Source organism: Chiloscyllium plagiosum, chromosome 17 (genome assembly GCF_004010195.1).
Source record: "Chiloscyllium plagiosum isolate BGI_BamShark_2017 chromosome 17, ASM401019v2, whole genome shotgun sequence".
Classification (NCBI taxonomy): domain Eukaryota; kingdom Metazoa; phylum Chordata; class Chondrichthyes; order Orectolobiformes; family Hemiscylliidae; genus Chiloscyllium; species Chiloscyllium plagiosum.
In genome coordinates this window covers 29887103-29909868 of record NC_057726.1, presented here as the reverse complement: position 1 = coordinate 29909868, position 22766 = coordinate 29887103, and the positions used below count along the sequence as shown (strand labels likewise).

Genomic DNA, 22766 nt, shown 5'->3' with positions numbered 1-22766 from the left:
ATCAGTTTACTACCATGGTGTCATAAATTAAAAGTTTCCATAATTCCTTCTATAATAGAACCATTAACAATACAATTTTAAAAACTCTCACACACTCCTTTTTCACTTCAGAGGCATTTAAAAGTAAAATATAGCACCAAGACACTTAAGGCAACATAAAGAGGGATGGCCAAAAGCTTGGTCAAGAGAGTATACTTTAAACACCATCTTAAAAAGGAGGAAAAGGGGGAACCCAAGATGGCGGCGATCTGAGCAGATCTGCCTTGCTGAGCCCTGCACCACAGCCCAGCAGTAGAGATATTTTTACAACCTACCTTACCTCTTTGTTTTGGAGAAAATTGATGTTAAACAGTTGTGAAATCGTTTAAATTCATTTGTGATGGAGCCTCGAATGTCAAAACGAGGAGAGTGGGGAATATGCGGTTTGGATGATTGATCATTCGGGTGGCTGGAAAAAACACGGTAATCTATGAATGCCGGATGTTCAAGCATCTCTCGATTATCCAGCAATACACGCCATAATGCCGGTTAGCCAAGAGCTGTCAGTTATTGACCATCTCTCACTTATCTGGCAATGCAGTCATAATGTCGTTTAACTAATAACTGAATGCTGGGTTGTCGGAAGCCGTTTTTGCAGGGCCTCGAGGTCTTGCTCAGGTGATTCAAGATTTGGATGGTTGGTATTCAGATAGTCAAGGGTCTACTGTTAATCCTTTTTAAGCGAGCGAGGATGAAGAAAGGAAGGCATAGAGCCAAACTCCAACACACGGGACACTCGCCAAGGGCATCAGGTGGGCTCGCGACTATGACTGTAGTTGCAGCTCCCTCGGCAGCCGAGAAAGAGGTACCCGCACAACAGAACGTCGCTGAAGAACTCGTAGTGATCTGAGGGATGATCAAGGAGTTGATGGAAGATAATCATACTTTGCTGGAGCCGATCTCAGTCATGCCACAAAAGCATGAGAAGGAGTTGGAAGGGCTCAGGAAGAGAGTTGAAGAGGTCGAGCACCAGACCGCTGCATGGGAGACTGTAGAGTCCTAGGCGGGGCAGATGCAGCCCTCGAAAAACAAGTCCAGGCCTTGACTGAACAGGTTGATGATCTGGGTCGGAGGAAAAATATCCGGGTTGTTGGGCTGCTACAGGGAGTGAAAGGTTGGCAGCCAGCAAGCTTTTATTAAGACTGGCTGCCAAAGTTTCTTGGCTGGGGTGCCGATGTGGACCAGGTGAAGGTTGACAGTACTCACCGGGTTGTGCCCCCACCCGGTCCTGGTACGGTTTAAAAGCTACAGGGACAAGCAGAGAGTCCTGGAATCTTCTAGAAGGATAGGGAAAGATCCACAGGCCCTGACTTATCAGGGAACTAAGATAATGCTTTTCCAGGACTTTTGTGTGGCGGTGATTCTTAAAAGGAAACAGTTTGAGGGGGTAAAGAGAAAATTAAGGGACCTCGGTATTCAATATTCGATGAGATACCCAGTGGTGCTTCATATTACTCACAAGGAGATGGCGCAATCATTTGACTCCTCAAAACAAGTGAAAAATTTCTTGGACTCTTAAAAAAAATATCAGATGGATTTATAGACATGGACAATAATACTAGGTTTTTTCTCTTGCTATGTTTCTTGTAATGATGCCTTTTTCTAAAAAAAGCTGCTGTTGGTGAGTTTTCTTTTCTCTGATTAAGATTGGTGTTGATATATAGTTGTGGATGGGCAGAGTGCTCACTATTTTGTCTTGTTTCCTTCTGCTGCTTGGGTCTGGGGTGTGGCTTGAGCTGGTTAGGGGAATGGAGATGTGTGTGGGAGGAATAAGCATCCTCTATGAGCAGGGGGTATAGTCCCCCATTAAGTGCCTTTTTGTGTTCTGTAATTAGTTTGGTTTTTTGCCTTTTCATAAAGAGACTCCACAAGTCTTCTTTTGTATATGCTCAATCCTCGTATGGTATGTGAGGATTGGAAAAGAATGTAAAGTCACTAGATGTCCAAATGTCTACCAACCCCAATTCCACACAGATCATCCAACTGTTTCGATTGTGGAGAAAGCTTTGGGGGGCCTTTGGGCATTCTATCCAGTGCAGGATTCACAAGGCAATTAAAGATCAATACAGCATTTCCGAGGTTCTATTCTGAACTGTATCAGTTTGAATGTTGTGAGGATAGATGGGATAAAATTGAGTCTTTTTTTGGAACTTGGATCTTCTGGGCATGTCTGCTGAGCAGGCGTCTCTCCTTAGTGCTCAATTAACAGCATAAGAGATACAAAAGGCAGTGAGGAAACTTCAAAGAGGAAATGCGCCCAGCCCTGATGGGCTTCCCAGTGAGTTTTATAAAGAATTTGTAAACATACTGTCAAGGCCAATGTTAGACATGTATAACTATTCAGATAGCCACGATTGCCTCTTGCCATACTTGAGAGGGGCTAATATCTCTCTTCTCGTCAAGAAAGGGAAGGCCCCGGAAGACTGTGCTTCTTATAGACCTACTTCGCTCTTAAATTATGATAATAAAATTTTGTCTAAGACTTTGGCATTGAGGTTGGAAGGGGTGTTGCCCTCCTTTGTTAAAGATCAGACAGGGTTTATAAAGGGTCACAGACCTTCAATAATTTTCGGAGGTTGCTTATCATGATTCAAGTGTGCCAGCAGAGATCTGTTCAAGGGTTAGTGGTCTCTTTGGACGTGGAGAAGTCATTTGATCGGGTGGAATGGCTGTATCTCTTTTATTGAGTACAGGAGTTGGGAGGTCATGTTGCGGCTGTACAGGACATTGGTTAGGCCAGAATTGCGTGCAATTCTGGTCTCCTTCCTATCGGAAAGACATTGTGAAACTTGAAAGGATTCAGAAAAGATTTACAAGGATGTTGCCAGTGTTGGAGTATTTGAGCTATAGGGAGAGGCTGAACAGGCTGGGGTTGTTTTCCCTGAAGCGTCAGAGGCTGAGGAGTGTCCTTCTACAGGTTTATAATGTCATGAGGGGCATGGATAGGATAAATAGACAAAGTCTCTTCCCTGGGGTGGGGGAGTCCAGAACTACAGGCATAGGTTTAGGGTGAGAGGGGAAAAGATATGAAAGAGACTCAAGGGGAAACCTTTTCATGCAGAGGGTGGTACATGTATGGAATGAGGTGCCAGAGGTAGTGGTGAAATCTAGTACAATTGCAACATTTAAAAGGCATCTGGATGGGTATACGAATAGAAAGGGTTTGGAAGGATATGGGCCAGGTGCTAGCAGGTGGGACTAGATTGGGTTGGGATATCTCGTCAGCATGGACGAGTTGGACCGAAGGGTCTGTTTCCATGCTGTACATCTCTGTGACTCAATAAGTGGGCACAGGGGGTTTTCTTTACTTGGGCTTCTCTGTCACCCTTAGCCTTGAATAACTGATTAAAGCTAAGTTTGTTCATTTATTTGACAAGATTAAACAAGATCTTCAAAGATGGGGGGTGGGGGCCTTCCAATATCATGCTTGGGTCGAGTTGCTCGTAGCAAAATGAATGTTCTTCCTAGCTTATTGTACCCTTTGCGGATGCTCCCTTTATTCTTTCCGTGGCAAAAATTTCAGAAAGTGAATGGCTGGCTTAGTTCTTTTATTTGGCATTATAACCCGCCCCTTCTTAAGCTTGCGAAACTGCAAGTAATCCAGGGACTGGACCTCCCAGACATTAGATGATATCAACTAAGCTCCCTACTAGCTTTTGTAAGTAACTGGGCCAGTGGGGAACTCTGTGTTGACATGGTTCAACACTGAGGTCTCCCAGACCAAGTGTCCACTTATCAACCTGTTGTTTTTAGACAAAATGAGGACAGTTGCAGAACATTGCTGTAATCCAATAGTTGCTAACACCATGAAAGCATGGAAGCCGATGAGGCAGATGGAGCGTACTATGTCTAAAATATCTTTTCTTACTCCCATAGTTGGCATGCCGGGTTTCCGGCCACGGACAATGGATCCTGGGTTTAAACGCTGAGCGGACAGGGGAGTCTCTTATTTGGGTGATCTGTTTGAGGGTGAAACGTTGATGTAATTTGATGAAATAACACTGAAATATGGATTGTTGAGTCGGGACCTCTTCCATTTCTTTCAGAGGAAGAGATTTTTTCTGAAAAGGAGACTACGCTCTTGAATGAAATAGATCTGATACAGAAAAGAGGGTACTTCAGGCTAAGTGCACACTTTCAGTGAGTACTCTATCACTTGTTTGGGGGTGGGTTGGGGGGGGGGGGGGCGGGGCGGTGGGGGAGGTTCCTCAGATGACATCGAGCATCTACGTGAGGTCTGGGAGAGAGTTCGAAGTTGAGATCACTTCAGAAACATGGAAGGACATTTGTGAGAAGGCGAGGAGGGTTTCTATATGTAATAGAACCCATGCAATGCAGTTAAAGGTTCTTCATAAGTCTCATCTGGTCCCAGATCATCTTGCGAAATTTAAGCAGGGAGCATCTTCAATATGCCTCAAATGTAAAATAAACAGGGGTACCCTCACTCATTGTGGCCCTGCCACAGGCTCCGTGCATATTGGAGCGCTGTGGCAGGAGTAATGGAGAGAGTCTTGACAAGCAAAGTCAAGGTGGACCCGATCTCTTTGCTCTTGTGTCTGCCAAATTTACCTCCCTTTGATGTACATGGGAAAAAGCTTTGAACATTCTCACTTTTTGTGCAAGGAAGAACATTCTGATGAGAACATCCCGGGTCTGTCAGGGTGGCATAAGTTAGTTATGGAACACATTCTTATAAAGGTGGTGCACCAGAAAACTGACAACTTTTACAAGACATGGCAGCCCTTTCTGAATTACTTGGAAGCAGATCTGTCCACCATTTTCATTCGGGCTTTTGTCGAGCAATGATGGTTTGGTCTGATAAACCCGAGGCCATGAGAGGAAGAATTTCGAACAAATGTGGGTTCAATAATTGGTGCTCTTTAAAGGTTGATTATTTATTGATTGATTTCTAATAAGTGTAGCTTTGGTTTCCTTTGTAGAGTAGTATAGTAGTTGGTTTATTGTTTATTGTTGTTTTTGATGTTATGATGCTATATTTTTATGTTTCTGTAACTTTCTAATTTGTAAAGAAAAATTTCAATCCTCTCTTTGCCTGACATTTTTGGCTATTTCTGAAGTCGAGGGGGTGAGGAATCCAACAGCTGATGGAAAAGGTGAACATCCTGACAATCAACGAGGAATGTCCTGTGACCTTCAGCAAGTTGCCAGGCAGTGATTGAGTCCTAGTGGGGCTACTTCCTCCGGCAAATAGCGATTATTTTTTTCTCTCTCGATTCGTACAAATTGTTGGTTATTAAAAAAGGAGGAAAAGAGAGGTAAACAAATTGAGAGACTCTGGAAAGAATTCTAGAGCTTAAGACTCAGACAGGTGAAGGTGCAGTAATGGTGTAGCAATTAGATGTTTAAAATTCCAGACTAATAGGAGAAGACACCTAGAAATTATCATTGGCTGGGAGAGATTATAGAGGTGAGAGGAATATTTGATACTGTAAGTGGCTCAGGCTTCTACCAGGTACCAGAGAAAATCAGCTGTCCTTTTAAAGTATGAAGTCTCATTTGGTAATTCCATATTAACATACATGGCACAGCTCAATTTATTCAATTGGGCAGCTCTACACGTGACAGATTAAGAATGGAACAAAACAGACTTACAACTTAGCCCTTACACTTTCTGTCTTCCTGAATTATGGTTTGCCAGCTGCAATCAGAGAATTATAGAAACCCAGAGGTACCATTCAGCCCATTTAGTCTGTAATGACCCTCCAAACAGCATCCCACCCTATCCCCACAACCCTGCATTTACCATGGCTAATCCACCCAGCCTGCACATCCCTGGAGACTATGGGTTGATTTAGCCTGGCCAATTCACCTACCTACATATTTTTGGACTAGGGGAGGAAACTGGGAGACCTGGAGAAACCCACACAGACATGGGGAGAACATGCAAATTTCACACCGATAGTTTGCTCAAGGCTGGAATCAAAACCTTCTCCTTGGTGCTATGAGGCAGCAGTGCTCACCACTGTGCCATCCTGTTGCCCAAATGGAAATGTACCTCTACAAATAATCAGATAGGGAACTTCAAATCTTTCAACACTAAAAGCCAAGACAAAACTGAAGTCTTAGTAAGAAAATCTTTGTTTGTTGATATTGTCCTTGTTTCTCAAATATGACCAGTTCAAAATTCATGGACTCTCTGTCCGTTGAATGCATCATATTCTCCCTCACCATCGGCATCATAAAAAAATGCAGTTATGCAACGGGTTGTTGTGTCTGTACCTTTAATCAAATGTAACAACACATCACTAAAAATAATTGTCAAAGTTTGCTTCCTTAAATCAAGCTATGATACAGAACCTTGAAGAAGACCTCAGCATATGGTTTGGAAAGGCAGCCACACCAACTGTAGCAGACGAACATTTCAGGTCAGGTGACCCTTCCACAGAAAGGACCTGAAACGTTAACTCTGATTTCTCTTCACAGATACTGCCAGACTTGCTGAGCTTTTCCAGTAACTTCCATTTTTGCTTCTGATTGACAGCATCTGTGTTCTTTCGGATTTTATTTAACATGTTCAAGGACTTGGGAAATGAAATTGTGTTTGGAAATGGACACTACTTTTCAAAGCTTACAGAATCACAAAAAAGTTAATTTGAACTGCAGTTATTCACACAAATATGGTTTTTAGCGCAAAACAAATACCACCAAGATCTTATGGTTTAACTCAAAAACTAAGCCACAAGAATAAGGTCATCTCTTCTCAAGTGTATTCACAACAGAAGTTATATTTCAGCATGATTAAGTTGAAGATAACTGGTGATCTTGCATAATTGTAGGACTTACATGATCCATGTGATCCTGGAGACCTTGGCTGTAGGGTCGGCGACCAATCACCCCCACCTCCTCGGTATCAGGGAATGAAATGTGTCCAATTGTTTCAGCCATTCCATAGCATTTCACCATGGAGTAAGCGACTTTCGTGACTTTTCGTAAATCATCCTGAGCACCTGCATATTAAAAATTGTATCACTCAATCCAGAACACAGGAATACCCTGATATGTGCAGTGAATTTGGTTTTCAAACAGATCCAGTTTAATTTTGAGGAATAATGAGATTTCTAAAAACAAAAAGAGGTTCTCCAAAATTTGAGCAATGCAGGGTCTCCCAAACAAATTAAAAATGAAAATGTTGCTGACATTGTCAGATGTATCACATACAAGAGTATCTTCTACTATTACCTTTAATTCACTTGTGTTTTCCATTTGTTTAGATCTTATTTAATCCCTAAAACAGAACCAATGGATGAATATTCCTCCAGCTTTCAATGGAACTAAATACCTCCTTGGTCCAGAATATCATTAACATCCTCAAAGTGATTATAAATTTTAAAAAGGATAAAAATACTAACTACTTAATACAAATTACACTTAGGGAGAATACTGGTGCCAGGGAAAGTGAGAAATAACATACCAAGGTTGACAAGAATGAAAATGACAACAAGTTACATTAGGATTAAGATTAGCTGACTCCAGACTTAAATGTTTAAAATTGAAGATTGTAAGAATAAGGAAGGGTTGGAGGATTTCCGCAGCTTTGAGATCCTGGAGAAGAATAAGTTAGGGTAAAGGACGAATTAATGAGGAGAAAGCAAAGTTAACATTTCTGGTCCAGTGACTTTTCTTTAGAACATTCTGAAGAGGAGTCGCTGGAAAGAAAACATTCACTTTGCTTGCTCTCCACAGATGCTGCCAGACTTGCTGATTTTTCCCAGCAATTTCTCTTTTTCGTTTCTAATTTCCAGCATCTGCAGTTCTGTTTTTTTTTGGACTGAAAGAGTGGAAAGAACCCAAGAACACAGAATCCTGGAATCAGAAAAAGAGACAAGGGAGGGTGCGATGATAAGATAAAAAATGTGAGCAGAGGGAGAAAATGAGCCTGCCCATCGAACAATTAGTTTTTTACTCATAACTTGTCCAAGAATATAAGTAGGGTAACTTGACATTAAAAATTACACAGTTTATAATATAGCTTCAATTCTTTCCAAATGTTTCTGTTGGCTAAAACAAGTTAATATATTTATTCTCTTATTACAGAGAAGTTGAGTTGAATAAAAGTAGTCAAGCAATTGTCTTGGTAACAAAACATCCCTAACACTTTCATTGGTCAAATGCAGATGAAACTTTACTCAAACCTTCAAGAGAACAAAGAAACCTTTCATCTTCTTTACTGGTCATTTTTCAAAACTGCAATGTCCATTACCTTAGTTCTAATTTCTGTAATTTTGGGCTGTTGAAAGGGAGATAACCATTTAAGGTGAAGTCAGACTGCAAAGGCTTACGTTTCTTGGGAGACACACTATTGTCAGACTTCAGTCCAGCCTGAAATTAACAAAAAGTACTAGAAGTGAAAGAACATGCTGTAACCCACATATACTGCCCCACCTATCTGGTATGAAAGCAGCTCTTTAAAAAGATAACCAAAATTTTTTTTAAGTATACAAAAATATATATTTAAGTATTTCAATTTATGATTCTACTGAAGACCTTGTGCTCATCTCGCAAGTAGGACAGTCTAAGGAAAATCAAAAGTCTGTCTCTAAGTTACATTTTGGGTATCACCAAAATGGTGCCACTCTCACCTCTGATTAAGAATGTTGTGGGCTGAATTCCCACTATGAACTTCAGCACACAACGTAAACTGACAGTTTAGTGCTGTATTGTTGACACTACCAGTTTTCAGGTTAGATGTTAACAGAATTATAATAGAAAAGACGACGGCCTCTCGGCCTATTGTTTACACCAGCTTTTGAAATAAACATCATGACGGTGCTATTTTCCAACCCTCCCAGCCTTGCACAATATTCCTATTAAAATAATCTATTAGCTTCTACCAGCATTATTTTAACTGAATTGAATTTATTGTCACATGTGCTGAGGCACAAAAAACCCCCGGTCCAGGCGAATGTTAAGAATTTGAGAGTCCATTCAATATTCTAATAAAATTTGAGTAAAAACTGTTTCAAAACCGGCTGGTGCATGCGTTCAGGCTTCTGTACCTTCTCCACGATGGTAGAGTTTGTATAAAAGCATTGCTCGGGTGGGATTGATCTTCGAGAATGCTGGCTACCTTTTCTTGACAGCGGGCCTGGTAGATGGATTCTATAAATTGGAGGTTGGCCTTTGTGATTGTCCAGTCTAAGTTCACCACTCTGACCAGGCACATAATGGCTCAATGTTGAGAATGTGAAAGCTATTATAGAAGTACAAGTCTCTAACTTTGATTTTACAGATCTCTATCTGAATGATAGTAGAGATATTGCAATAGACCTCACCACTCCTGGATTAGGTGTGAAAATATGGCCAGGGTTCTAGTTCTCAACTATTCAGCTGGAAGTGCACGCAATGAGGCCAAGATCAAACTTGGTTGTCATAATTTAGAAAAAAAGGGAACTGAACTGGCAAGATCAAGAAATGTATAAGTATTTATTACATTCCATTAACCTTAAGAAACCCATAAATGGCAATGCAACAGAATGGAGCATCATATCTGCAGTAGAATACTGGTTCTTAAATGGGGCATATAGAGTTGCACATTGCAATGTCTAATAGTTTCACAGAGCAGGAAGGAAGGAAAATTCATCCCATCACCCAGCAACAGGTTTTATAGAGGGCTGGAAGGTAAGTCTCCCATTATCTCAGCCAGATGTTTGTGGGGGGCAAAAAATAAAGACTGCTTGAAAAGAAATGTACACCTTCCACTGAGGGTCACCCACCATCTGCCCCTGGTGGAGCAGGACAGGCTGATATTGAATAAAAGCTACACAAAATGTCATCCTTTAGAGCAAAACTGAACAAAACACTGTCCGGCTAATCAGAAAAAAATTTAAACATTTTTACATTTGGGATTTTTCAAATCATACCTGTTGTGACTTTATTAAAGACGATAGCTTCTGCAACACGACCTCCGAGGGCCATACACATACGTTCAAAAAGTTGTTCTTTGGTGTAAAGGTGTTGCTCTCGTGGTAGGATCTGTGCAAATCCCAGTGCAGCATTTGTTCGTGGTGCTATGGAGACCTACAAGGTGAAAGAAAGATTACTTACAAGTTACCTCAGGTGAGATCAGAAAATTAAAATTGATGGTTCAGAATCCTTGATATAAGATTAAAAAAAATCATTAATAATTCCTTAAGGCAAATACACAATAATTGTGGAAACCTGTATTTTATCATTTCATAGAATCCGTGCAGTGTGGAAGCAGGCCTTTTGGCCCAGCAAGTCCACACAGACCCTCCAAACAGCATCTCACCTAGACCTATCCCATCCTTGTAACTCTGCATTTCCCAACCATACCTGCACATTTAAGCACACTACGGGCAATTTAGCACCACTAATCCATCTATCTTGCACACCCTTGGACTGTGGGAGGAAACAGAGTACCTGGAGGAAACCCATGCAAATACAGGGAGAATGTGCAAACTCCACACAGACAATACCAGAGGGTGGAATTAAACCCAGGTCCATGGCACTGTGAGGCAGCAATGCTAAGTACTGAGCCACCATGTTTTAAGATACGACAAATGTATTTTCCAAAAAGCTTCATGGCTCTATGCATCTTATAGTAGATTACTAGCTGCAAACAATACAATCCAGCTCCTTCCAGGCATAATTTCTGGTCTACATAGGAATCAGCACCTCTGAGCTAAGGAGGGAAATGGAATCAAAATTCCTGCTCTTTAAGAATATTTGGTTGCTTTTCTGAGGAAGTGCAGATTAACATTGGGTGATCATAGGATTGGACTTGCTGCAATTGAAACATGGAAACATAGAAAACAGGAGGATTAGGCCATTCGGCTCTTTTGAGCCTGCTCCACCATTCAAAATGTTCACAGCTGATCATCTCAGTACCCTGATCCCACATTTTCCTATACCTTTTGATCACATTAGACTTAAGAACTATACCAAAGTCCTCCCTGAAAACACTCAATATTTTGGCCTCCACCATTTTCTGTAGCAGAGAATTCCAGAGACTCAATATTCTCTGGGCGAAGAAATTTCTTATCGCATACCTAAATGGCCTACCGCGTATCCATAGTCTGTGACTCTTGGTTCTGGACTCACCAGTCATCCCTCAACTTATCCTGTTAGAACTTATTGGTTTCTATGAGATTCACTCATTCCTTACACTCTAGTGAATATAGTTTTAACTAATTCAGTCACTCTTCAGACATCAGTCCTGCGATCCCAGGAACCAGGTGGCAAACCTTTGTTGAATTTCTGCCACAGGCAAAATATTCTTCATCAGACAAGGAAACTAAAACAGAATTCAAATAACCCACCAGAGTTCTGCTAACATGAACTGGATACTTAAAATAATATTAAAATTTTTGAACCAAAGCAAATTCTTCTCTTCCCTGCCTTATGTATTTGCCTCTTTAGCTTGTAAAGTCTTGTTTACTACATTCACTACATTTAAAATCTTTCAATTTTACATTCTTGTTTGACTTTGAAACAATAGTTTTCTTTAATTATGAAACATAGTTGACCGCTATGAAGATTGATGTCCAACTGCCTTCTTGATGGTGGAGGCTTAGCACACACTCAGATTTGTCACTGTTCACAAACTGCTTTGAGATACCTCCAACTAATAAATTGGTATCAGAGCAAATTTTATCACAATTGACATTGAAACATTACAAGATGGATTCAAATTGGAACATAAAATAAGTTTAAGCACTATATTTGTGAGCACCACAAGTCACTGCAGATTCCAACCAACTGTACTTGTGTACAACTGAGCATAATGATGGATCATAATTATACAAAAAAAACTAGACCTTTAAGACAGCTTCTGTGTGCTCAAGCAGCCAACCCACAAGAACATGCCCAGACTCATGATAAGCTACTATTCTCTGTTCTTCCTTCGAGAGAATTTTACTCTTCTTTGCTGTGCCTGTGGGAAAAATGAAAACCATGAACAAAACAAATAAAAAATTATTCAACAAGCAAATATTGTCAGGAGGTTGAACAATATTGACCTTTTGGGAATTTATTTAACAATCAAAGTAAGAATTTTGGATACTACTTTGAGAATTGCACTTGAATTGAAGCAAATCCTTCTCTTCCCTGCCTAATCTATTTGGCTCTTTAGGAACACTTTAATTTTGAGAACATGAATCATGGACCAATCATACATCACAAACCATCTATTCAACCAATTGTCCTGTACAGACACCATTATGCAGCTGTCCAGTCAACTGCATTTCTCTTTTCCATTCAAAGGCAGCAATTATAACATTTGGTCCCTTATTGTTTGTGATACATATAAACAATAAAAAAAAGGGGGGAAGAATGTTGAGCTAATTTGCCAAGTGGTTGACAGTGAGGAAGGAGGTCTTCGTTTACAAGAAGATGTAAATGGATTGGGCAGGTGCACTGATCAGTGGCAAATGGAATTTTACACTGATAAGTATGAGGTGATGTGCTTTGGAAGTAGTAACACAACAAGGATACACTCAAATGAATGGAAGGATATAAGGAAATTCAGAGGAACAGAAAGATCTTGGATTGCTTGCCCACAAATCTCTGAAGGTGGCAGGGCAGGTTAATAGTTTAGAATACGAGACAATTGCCCTTTATCAGTTTTGGCATAGATAATAACAGCAAGGAGCTAATGTTGGCATAGATAATAACAGCAAGGAGGTAATGTTAAGCTGTATGGAAACTTGGTTAGGCCACAGCTGGAGTACAATGTGCAGTTCTGGGCACCACTCCATAGGAAGATGCGATTGACTGGAGAGAACGTAGAGGATATTCGCCAGGTTGTTGCCCGGCATGGATCAGTTTAGCTCCAAAGAGAGTCTGGATAAACTTGAGTTTTCTTTAGAGTCAAGGCAGCGGAGAGAGATCCTAATTTGGCTATATAAGATTATAAGTGGCACGAACAGGATAGAGAGAAAGCACCCGTTTCCTTTTGTTGGAAGGTCAATAACAAGAGGGCATAATTTTAAGGAGGTTTCGAGAGGACTTGAGGAAATGGTTTTTCACCCAGAGGACGGTGGGAATTTGGAATTCACAATTCATTTCCTGGGAGGTAATTGAGGCAATAAACCTCATAACCTTTAAAAAAGTACTTGAACAATCACTTGAAATGTTATGACATTTAAGGTTAGGGGCCAAATGCTGGAAAGTGGGACTAGTGGAGAATTGGAGTAGCTTTTGTTGGTGCAGACTCAATGGGCTGACAGGCCTCTTCTGCACTGTATGATTCCAGCCAGTGAATCTCTCATCCATAAATAAATAAAATGATAAACTATTTACTTTCCAGTAAAGCTTCACAAAACCAGTAAAAATTCAAACAGGTATACCTGCTATGACCTTCTCTACTGCATATTCAAAACTGAATGTGTCAACAGATTTCTCCCCTTCTCTGGCTGCATGTAATGCTGCTTCATTGCAGATGTTGGCAATATCAGCTCCTAGGACGGAAGTAAATTAATCGTAAGCTAAAGATTTTGAAGGGAGGATCATTCTTTTGTACAGCATATTACATTAGCATTTTGAACTGATAATAAATAATGGGTTCAAAAGACAACAGAACAGAATAGCAGACAAAAATACACCACTTTATGATGCACTCAACGCATTTTATGTTGGCTTAGAACACAAGGTCAGTGAAACGATGTCACCTGCCCTAGCCTCCGATGCACCTGTCCCTCAGTCACCACTGCAGATGTCAGATTAGCCTTTTTGAGAGAGAACCCATGGAAAGCAACTGAGCCAGATACAGTCCCCAGCCATGCACTCAGATCCTGTGCACAGCAGTTGGCAGGAGTATTCATTGCCAATTTTCACAACTCCTTAAGTTCCACCTGCTTCAAGAAGGCCATCATCATTCTGGTGCCAAAGACGACTCATGCAGTATGCCTCAATGACTACTGCCTGATGGCTCAACTGCCATAATTATGAAGTGCTTCAACAAGGTTAGTCATGGCTCACATCAACTCTAGCCTCCCAGCCTTCCTTGAGCCTTTGCAATTTGCCTACTATGTCAACTGATCCACAGCAGATGCCATCTCCCTGGCATACACTCATCCCTGGAACATCTGGATAACAAGGATACTTATGTCAAACTCCAACTTATTGTCAACACCTCCACCTTCAACACCATAATTCCAACCAAACTCATCTCCGAACTCCAAAACCTAAATCTCTGCTACATCCTCTGCAAATGTAACAACTTATTTTTTTTAATTCATTCATTGGATGAAATTGTTGCTGACCAGGCAGCATTTGTTGCTCATCCTAATTGCCCAGAGGGCAGTTAAGAGTCAACCACATTGCTGTGGTTCTGATGTCACTTGTAGGCCAGCCCAGAAAAGGATGGCAGTTTCCTTCCCTAGAAGACATCAGTGAACTACTTGGGCTTTCCAACAAACAACAATGGATTCACAGACAACATTAGACTCTTAATTTCAGATATTTTATGGAATCCAAATTCCATTATCTGTTGTGGGACAATTCGAAACCATGACCCCAGAACATTATCTAGGTCTCTGGATTAACGGTGCAGCAATAATACCACAAGGCCATTGCCTCTCTTCCTGACCACAGACTGCAATCAGTGAGAATAGGTAACAACATTCCTCCACAGTAACCCTCAACACTGGTGCTCTGCAAAGCTGCAGACTCAGCCCCTCGATATACTCCCTGCACATTTATAACAGTGTTGCCAAATTTCATCTTAACGTTATCTACAAGTTTGCTAACAACACCACTGTTGTAGGCCGGATCTCAAACAATGCTGAGACAAAATACAGGAAACTGGTAGAGTGCTTGACGGCATGGTGTAAAGCTAACAATCTCTCCCTCAACGTCAGCAAAATGAAAGAACTAGTCATTGACTTCAGAAAGCAAGGTGGAGGGCACACTCCTATCCACAACAATGGCGTTGAGATAGAGATGGTCGAAAGCGTCAAGTTCCTAGCAGTGATGACCACTAAAAACCTGTTCTGGTTCATCCACGTTACCACTCTGGTCAAGAAAGCATAACACCTCGATTTTCTCAGGAGGCTAAGGAGTTTGGCATGTCAATAAAGACACTCACCAATTTTTATCGATGCACCATTGAAACCGCACCATTGAAACCATTCCATCTGGATGCATCACAGCTTGGTAAAGATACTACTCTGCCGCTGACCATAAGAAACTACAGAGTTGTGAACACAACCCAATCCATCACACACAAACCAGCCTTCCATCCATTGAGTTCTCACTGCCTCAGGAAGGCAGCCAATGTAATCAAAAATCCCTCCCACCCTAGTTATAATCTCTTTGAACCTCTTCTGTCAGGCTGAAGATACAAAAGCTTAAAAACACGTACCAACAGTTTCAAGAACAACTTCTTCCCTGCTGTTATCTCCAATTTTAAATTTCTTACTGATCCTGCTCTTTGTGCACCTTCTCTGCAGCCATAACACTGTATTCTTCGTTCTGTCCTATTATCCCATGATCTGCCTGTACTGCATGCAAAACAAAACTCTTCACTGTGTCTAGGTACGTGACAATAATAAATCAAATCAAGTCTTGATTTACATCCCCAAATTTCAAATGAAATATACAAGTACAAAAAATTTAAACTAGCAAGTGCAAAAGCTTCCATGCAACAGCGTACACGCTCAGTTCAGAAAAATGGTACAACAGAATCCTGAAATACATTTCTAAATGCTGATTTCTTACCACTGAATCCTGGAGCAAGTTCAGCCAATCGTTGTGAATAATAACTGGCTGGGCGAGTTAACTTCAGATTCTTCAAATGTTGCTCAAATATTTCCTTTCTTTCCTACAAATAAGAAAGAAAAAAGAAATATACCACTCTAACAAAGATAATAATAGATATAAAGTTACTTGATATTCAACTTTTTAGCCATGTCCTGCAGGTTCCTAACTAGCTTCAACTTTCTCTATTTGTCTTACTAAAGATTAGCCAGATACAAGGTATTTCATCTAACACACAGAGCCAGTAGTCCAGAATACGACTAACAAATATACCTCAATATAGACCAATTCTAAATCGATAGGCTTTCACACTGTGACACTCATTATTGTTCCAAAATTTATAACTTTTCTTCCAAGTTGTTGGGCACTGCGTCAAACATCTTTTGAAAGTCCATGTAGATATCAACAGATTACCCTCACCTGCCCTCTTTTCTCTTCAAAAGAACTCAAACAAGTTAGTTAAGTACGATTTTCCTACAAGTAATATACTAGATATCTTGGAAGAGCCATCAAAAGCAAAGAGGCTGACACATAAAACTGTCTCTGAAAAGGCCGAGCAAGCCACATGGTTGCATCTAACTGCTAACACCGCTGATAAAAGAAATAAAATAAGACATCCACCCAGGATTGACAAGGCACTGCAAATGAAAACAATAACTGTTCATCTTGCAAAATCATCCTTACTAACAGTGCTAAAATTGAAAGGTGCTATTACAGTATCATAAAACCATAAGAATTAGGAACAGGGGTAGGCCATTAAGTACCTTGAGAATGGCTTTACCACAGTGCTAAGTGGGTTAGATTTTGAACAGCTCTAGCAACTCAAACGGAGGAATGAGGTATTATGGGCCATCAGTCACACAATTGTATTTACATTCTGGAATGGCCACTGGTCTGGTCAATGGATTGATCCCCTTGCCTAACCAGTATCCTTAGAGATAGCAAGGACTGCAGTTGCTGGAGAAGTCAGAGTCGATAAAGTGTGGTGCTGGGAAAAGAATAGCAGGTTAGGCGGCATCTGAGGAGCAACAGAGTCGACATTTCGGGCTTAAACCTTTATCAGAACTCATGAAGGGTGAAGCCCGAAACATCGACTCTCTTGCTCCTCAGATGCTGCCTGATCTGCTGTGCTTTTTCCATAACTGGTACCCTAACATCACCATCAAGCAGGGGCCCAACCCTGGTTAACAGAATACAGGAGGATAAAGTCAAGAGTAACACTTGCCTTGCCTAAAAATGAGCCATTAACTTGTGGATGCTTTAGCATAGGACTAGGACGATGGAATCAACATGCAATAAAAGGTAGCTAAACTATGCCACAATCAACAGATCAGATCTGGATTCCGCAAGTTTACAACATCTAGTTATGAATGGTGGTGAACAACAAACAATTTGTTGGAGTCAAACAGTCCAAGACTGTTCCTGTGACAATAGTGGTGGAGCCCAGCAAAGGAGCGTGAAAAAAAAGACAAGATTTAAGTCTTTGCAAACTCTTCAGCCAGGATTGACAAATGAGTAACCCATCTCTCTTTCCTCCTGGGGTCCCCAGATGCCAGTTTCTTTTTTTTAAAAATAAATTTTATTCATTCCACGTGGTTCAAGAAACAGCTAATGCAGTCGATATTGCAAAAGTTACAGGGTTTTTTGAAAACAATCTCAGAGTCATACTGAAGAATCATACTTATGCTCCAGAATTAGCTATGAAAATCATAAGCTGTTCCGGTCCAGCCAAAACCTGGGTATCTACCTGGCATGTGGATGATTGCCCAGGAATGTCCTGCGCTCAAACAGCAGGAGAAAAATGATCCAATTCTGCCAATTACCACCTTGTCAGTTCACTGTTGATCAAAATTATGAAAGGGGTTGATGACATCTATCAACCCTTGCAAAGAAATTAGATGCTCATTAATACAGGTTCTGCCAGGGCCAATTGACTCCTGAACACAATGCTGTTTTGGTGCAAATACGGACAACCCCAAGAGGGTTGAATTCCAGAAGGGACGGAAAATGAAGGTTAATGCCCTTGACATCAGTGTGGCACCAAGATGTCCGAGAAAAATTGGAGCCCATCGGAATCAGGAGGAAAACGCAATTAGGATAATTGGGCCAAACATATTTAACTGCTTCATCAGTTGCCTTCCTTCCATCATAACGTCAGAACTGGGAATGTTTGCTGGTGATTGTAATGTTGAGCACTGTTCACAACTCCTCTGATACTGAAGCAGTGTGTGTCCAAATGCAGCAAGATCTGTGCTATATTCAAACTTGGGCTGATAAGAAGCAAGTAGTATCTGCACCACAGTAAATGCCAGGAAATGACCATCTTTAAGAGCAAATCTAATAAACATCCTTTTGACATTTCAATAGCATTAACATGACTGAATCCCCTACTATCAACATTCTGGGGTTACTATTGTCCAGAAACTGAACTGAATCAAACATACAAATCTTTTTAGGCAGTCGCGCTAGATTGAGAATGACTTTCTTCCTTTCCAGAATTGTGAATCTTGAGGTGACTAAATATTGCCATACTGAATCCATACACTCTGCCAAAAGTACAGCAGGTAGCACTTGATGAGGTTGATTGGTGGAATGTTCAGTCTTTTACATGTTCCTTCTGCGGTTTACAATTTGCCTACAATGTTCCTGTCAGAGGTATGAAATGGTTAGCACCTTCACATGACTGGATGAGTGCGGTTCCAATAACACTCAAAAAGCTCAACACCATCCACGAAAAGGCATCCAGCTTCACTGGTACCCTACCTTACACCTTTATCATTCATTCACTCCAACTTAGGCACACAGTGGCAGCAATGTGCACCATCTACAAGATGCAATGCAGTAATGCACAAAGTCTTTGCCAACAGCACCTTCCAAATACATTACCACTACTACCTAGAAGGGCAGGGGCATGAAATATATGAAAGCATCATTACTTCAACTATACACCAGGAGAAAATGAGGACTGCAGATGCTAGAGATCAGAGCTGAAAATGTGTTGCTGGAAAAGCACAGCAGGTCAGGCAGCATCCAAGGAGCAGGAGAATCGACGTTTCGGGCATGAGCCCTTCTTCAGGAAAATCGTAAAGAAGGGCTCATGCCCGAAACGTCGATTCTCCTGCTCCTTGGATGCTGCCTGACCTGCTGCGCTTTTCCAGCAACACATTTTCAGCTCAACTATACACCATCCTGACTTGGAAGATGATTGGTATTCCATCATTGCTGTGGGTCAGAAGTTCTGGAGTCCCCTTCTCAACAACGCTTCCCAACAAAAAGACAGCTTATCACCATCTTCCCAAGGGTAAATTGTGAGGTCGGGCATTAAATGCAGGCCTAGCAGGCAATGCCGCTGTTCTGTGACTGAAAATAAAAGTTGTTTATTTCAAGTTTAAAAAAAAACGAATGTGTATGGAATGTTAGGGAAAGCTGAAATTGGAGTAAGGGGAAAGAAACGAAAACAAGAGTAATAACATTTCTTTAAAACTATGTTTACAATCTGTAAAACCCTCATCAAGACACACTTGCAATTTCAGAAACATGTCCACAGCCAAATCATTTAAGTGTTTTCTTTATTCACTTGTGGGACATGGGGGTCCGGCATTTATTATCTCATCCCTAGCTGCCCTTGAGAAAGTCGTGGTGAGCTGTCTTCTTGAACTGCTGCAGTCCACTATGGTGTAAGTGGACCCACAGTCCACAGTGCTGTTAGAGAGGGAATTCCAGGATTTTGACCTAGTCACAATGTAGGAATTGTGATATATTTCCAAGTCAAGATAGTGTGTAACTTGCAGGGGAACGTACAGGTGGCAATATTCCCATCCCTTGTCCTTCTAGATAAAAGTGGCTGTGGGTTTGGAAGATGCTGTCTTAGGATCAATGACGAATTTCTGCAGTCCATCTTTTAGACAGTGCACACTGCTGCTACTGAACATTAGTGGTGGAGGAAGTGAGTGCTTATGGATATGGTGCCAATTAAGTGTTGTGCTGTCCTGAATGGTGTCAAGCCTCTTGAGTGTTGTTGAAGCTACATTCATCCAGACAAGTGGGTGGCATTCCATCAAATTCTTGATGTGCCTTGTAAGTGGTGGGCAGGCTTTGGGGAGTCAGGAGGTGAGTTACTCACTGCACCTCAAGTTTTTAAAAAAATTCCAAACTTTCACCTTTTGCCCTTATCCATTGGTACCTGCAATGTTGGGAAGTCAATGAATATGTGTCGATCCAGCCGACCAGGTCGCATTAACGCATTGTCCAAAATATCAGCACGGTTGGTTGATGCTAGAACTATCACATGATCAGTTGTACCCATTCCTGTTCAAAATAGTAAGATTAAAATTAAAGGACATCGAAGCAAGTTATAGCATCCCACTTGGGATTGATGGTGCTATTGTACGCAATATTTCACTTTTAAAAGATATCATAAAAGTGTTACCACTCAAGAAGTGTCCATTCAACCCACTGTCCAAATCAGCATTTCATCCTCAATGCCAATCTCCGGCCTTTGCTCAATAATCCTGCACAATTTTTCCTTTTTCCATAACCATCTGATTCCTTTTAGGATACTTGTATTGAACCTGCTCTTACAACACTCAGGCTATGTCTTCTAAAAACACCAACTACACACTATAGAAGACATATGCTACACTCACCATGGATTGTTAAACATTTATTGGATACCATAATGAACAGGCCATTGTAGTACTGCCTTCACCGCTGAAATCCACCATATGGCAAATAACCACTGACTGGAACAAAACTTTAGAGAAGTTTTGCTGTAGCCTGGTTATCAAGACACCCATTCAAATTTCACTGTAGTCATTATTTGTAGACTGAAAATTTGCTGACCCTTTCAAGTCTAATGAATAATCTCAACTTCAGTTGTATTTTCAATATTAATAAGGTCCTATATGTCATATTAAGAACTGAAGTACTATTGTTCCAGAATCTGAATACTGCCATATGGACACTGAAGGAAACACTGAACTCAATTATTACTCGATTTAATTTGAATTCTGCACAATAAAAAAAATTGTGTAGCTAAATAGCTTCATCATTCAAGAATTATTAACTAATTAACAAAACATACTGCCTTGAAAAGGTCAAGTGTCCACTACATCTCTAAAAATACAATGCAACACCCCCTTTCAGTTTAACAAATAATTAATTATATCATATCATAAGGGCTTGTACTTCAGCTGCACCACAGTAGAATACCCACCATCCATTTCAACTAACAGTTGATTCAATGTTTGCTCTTCCTCTGTATTAGCAAACCCAGACATGCTGGTGGAACGCTTTTTACCCACAGCATCAATTTCATCAATGTACACAATGCAGGGGGCACGCGCACGGGCCTCCTTAAACAAACTTCGGACTCTTGCAGCTCCAAGACCTACAATGGAAAATACAAATCAAGACTTTATTGAAAACAAAAGAAAAACAAGCCAGCGTAAAAGACTGACGGTAGTGTAAAGCCTTATAATTATCTGAAAATGGCCACTGGTCAGATAAAAACAACAAATTGAAATATAAAAGTTTTTTTTTCATGAAATGCTATTACAAGATGGCATCAAAAAGCCCCCCTGAAGTATAACTAACTAAACACTCATAGATTACAAGAGCAGGGAGGTCATGTTGGAGCTATACAAAACTTTGGTTAGGCCACAGATGGAACACTGTGTGCAGTTTTGGTCACCACACTATATGAAGGGTCTGCTTGCAACGGAGGAAATGCAGGATGTTGCCTGAGATAGAGCATTTCAGCTATGGAGAGAGGCTGGATAAACTGGAGATCTTTTCTTTGGAGCAGAGAAGGTTGAGGGAGGATCTGGTACAGGTTTGAGAGATTATGAGGGACATGGATAGGGTGAATAGAACACTTAAATAAACGTTAGCTTGACTCAGGTGACTTGAGAAATTTCTCAAAGGCACAACGCGCTTTTCATTTTTATTTAATAAAGCTGTTGATTACTTTGTCTACTCCTAAAAGTTGATTATTTGTAATTGTTACTGTAAAAATATTTGATATTTACTTTCATTAGAAGCCCCTTGACCTAACATCAGGAAACAGAGTCTTTTAACCCCTCGGAAAAAATTTAGGCTTTTTTTTCTAACATAGTTGAAAGTACTTTAAAGTTCTGGAAACAGAAAAGAATTCTTATTAAATTGCACAGTATACAGTTTTATAAACTTATAGCTTCAGATGGAATTATTTCAAGGAACAAATCACGGTGGACTAGAAGAAATTACTTGCTTTCATTATAAATACTTAATACAGCAACAAACCACAATGTTAGTTTTTGCAGCCAAGAGAATCAGAGTGGTGCAAAAAGGATACATTGCAAAGTTTAATAAGTTTACGATCAGCCAGTTAACTTCATTTTCTTTTCTCAGAATGTATAATTCACTAGTGAGGTTGACGTATATTCTACATGCCTAGTTCCCCTTGTTTAAGCATTGATTAGCATTCTTTTGAACTATTGTAATGCATGTAGTGCAGATACATTAACAATGTTAGTCATTTAGGATTTATAAGATTTTGACCCAATGACAGAGAAGCAGTAAAGAAGGCCCAAGTCAGAGTGTATATGTGCCAGAGATGGACTTGCCATTTATGCAAATGCTACTCATGTTTGATTAAGTATTTTTATATTATAACAATCATTATAAAATAGGCAAAATTATTTAAAGTACTTAGTTAGTATATCAAAACTCTACAATCATTAGAAATATTTCGTGTCTTCCACAACTTCTAGTAAGTCTGTTGGAAAGAAATACATTTCCACAAAAGTCAAAGTCAATCCCAATATGTTGATGGTAACCACCATCTTGCTGCTCGGAAGAAAATCAGACCAGCATTGAGTATCGAACATATAGAAATAATTGAGGGATGGTGAATCGAAACCAGTAGGCTTTTTATTGGTTTAATTTAATAGTCTATCCTAATCATGTCCATGCAACTAATTTCTCATGAACAAAATTCAATTTTGTCT

The 22766-nt window shown here is 40.4% G+C and overlaps 1 protein-coding gene across 1 annotated transcript in view; it reads right to left on the bottom strand.

Annotated features, from left to right (window-relative positions):
* spg7 (SPG7 matrix AAA peptidase subunit, paraplegin) overlaps positions 1-22766 on the bottom strand; it is a 46678-nt gene that overhangs the window by 6839 nt on the left and 17073 nt on the right. Inside the window, exons 9-15 of the mRNA XM_043707518.1 lie at positions 20993-21166; positions 19961-20085; positions 15739-15841; positions 13368-13478; positions 11838-11953; positions 9921-10077; positions 6844-7007 (exon numbers count right to left, since the gene is read on the bottom strand). Of these exons, the coding sequence (XP_043563453.1) occupies positions 6844-7007; positions 9921-10077; positions 11838-11953; positions 13368-13478; positions 15739-15841; positions 19961-20085; positions 20993-21166 (950 nt within the window). The remainder of the gene's footprint in view (positions 1-6843; positions 7008-9920; positions 10078-11837; positions 11954-13367; positions 13479-15738; positions 15842-19960; positions 20086-20992; positions 21167-22766) is intronic.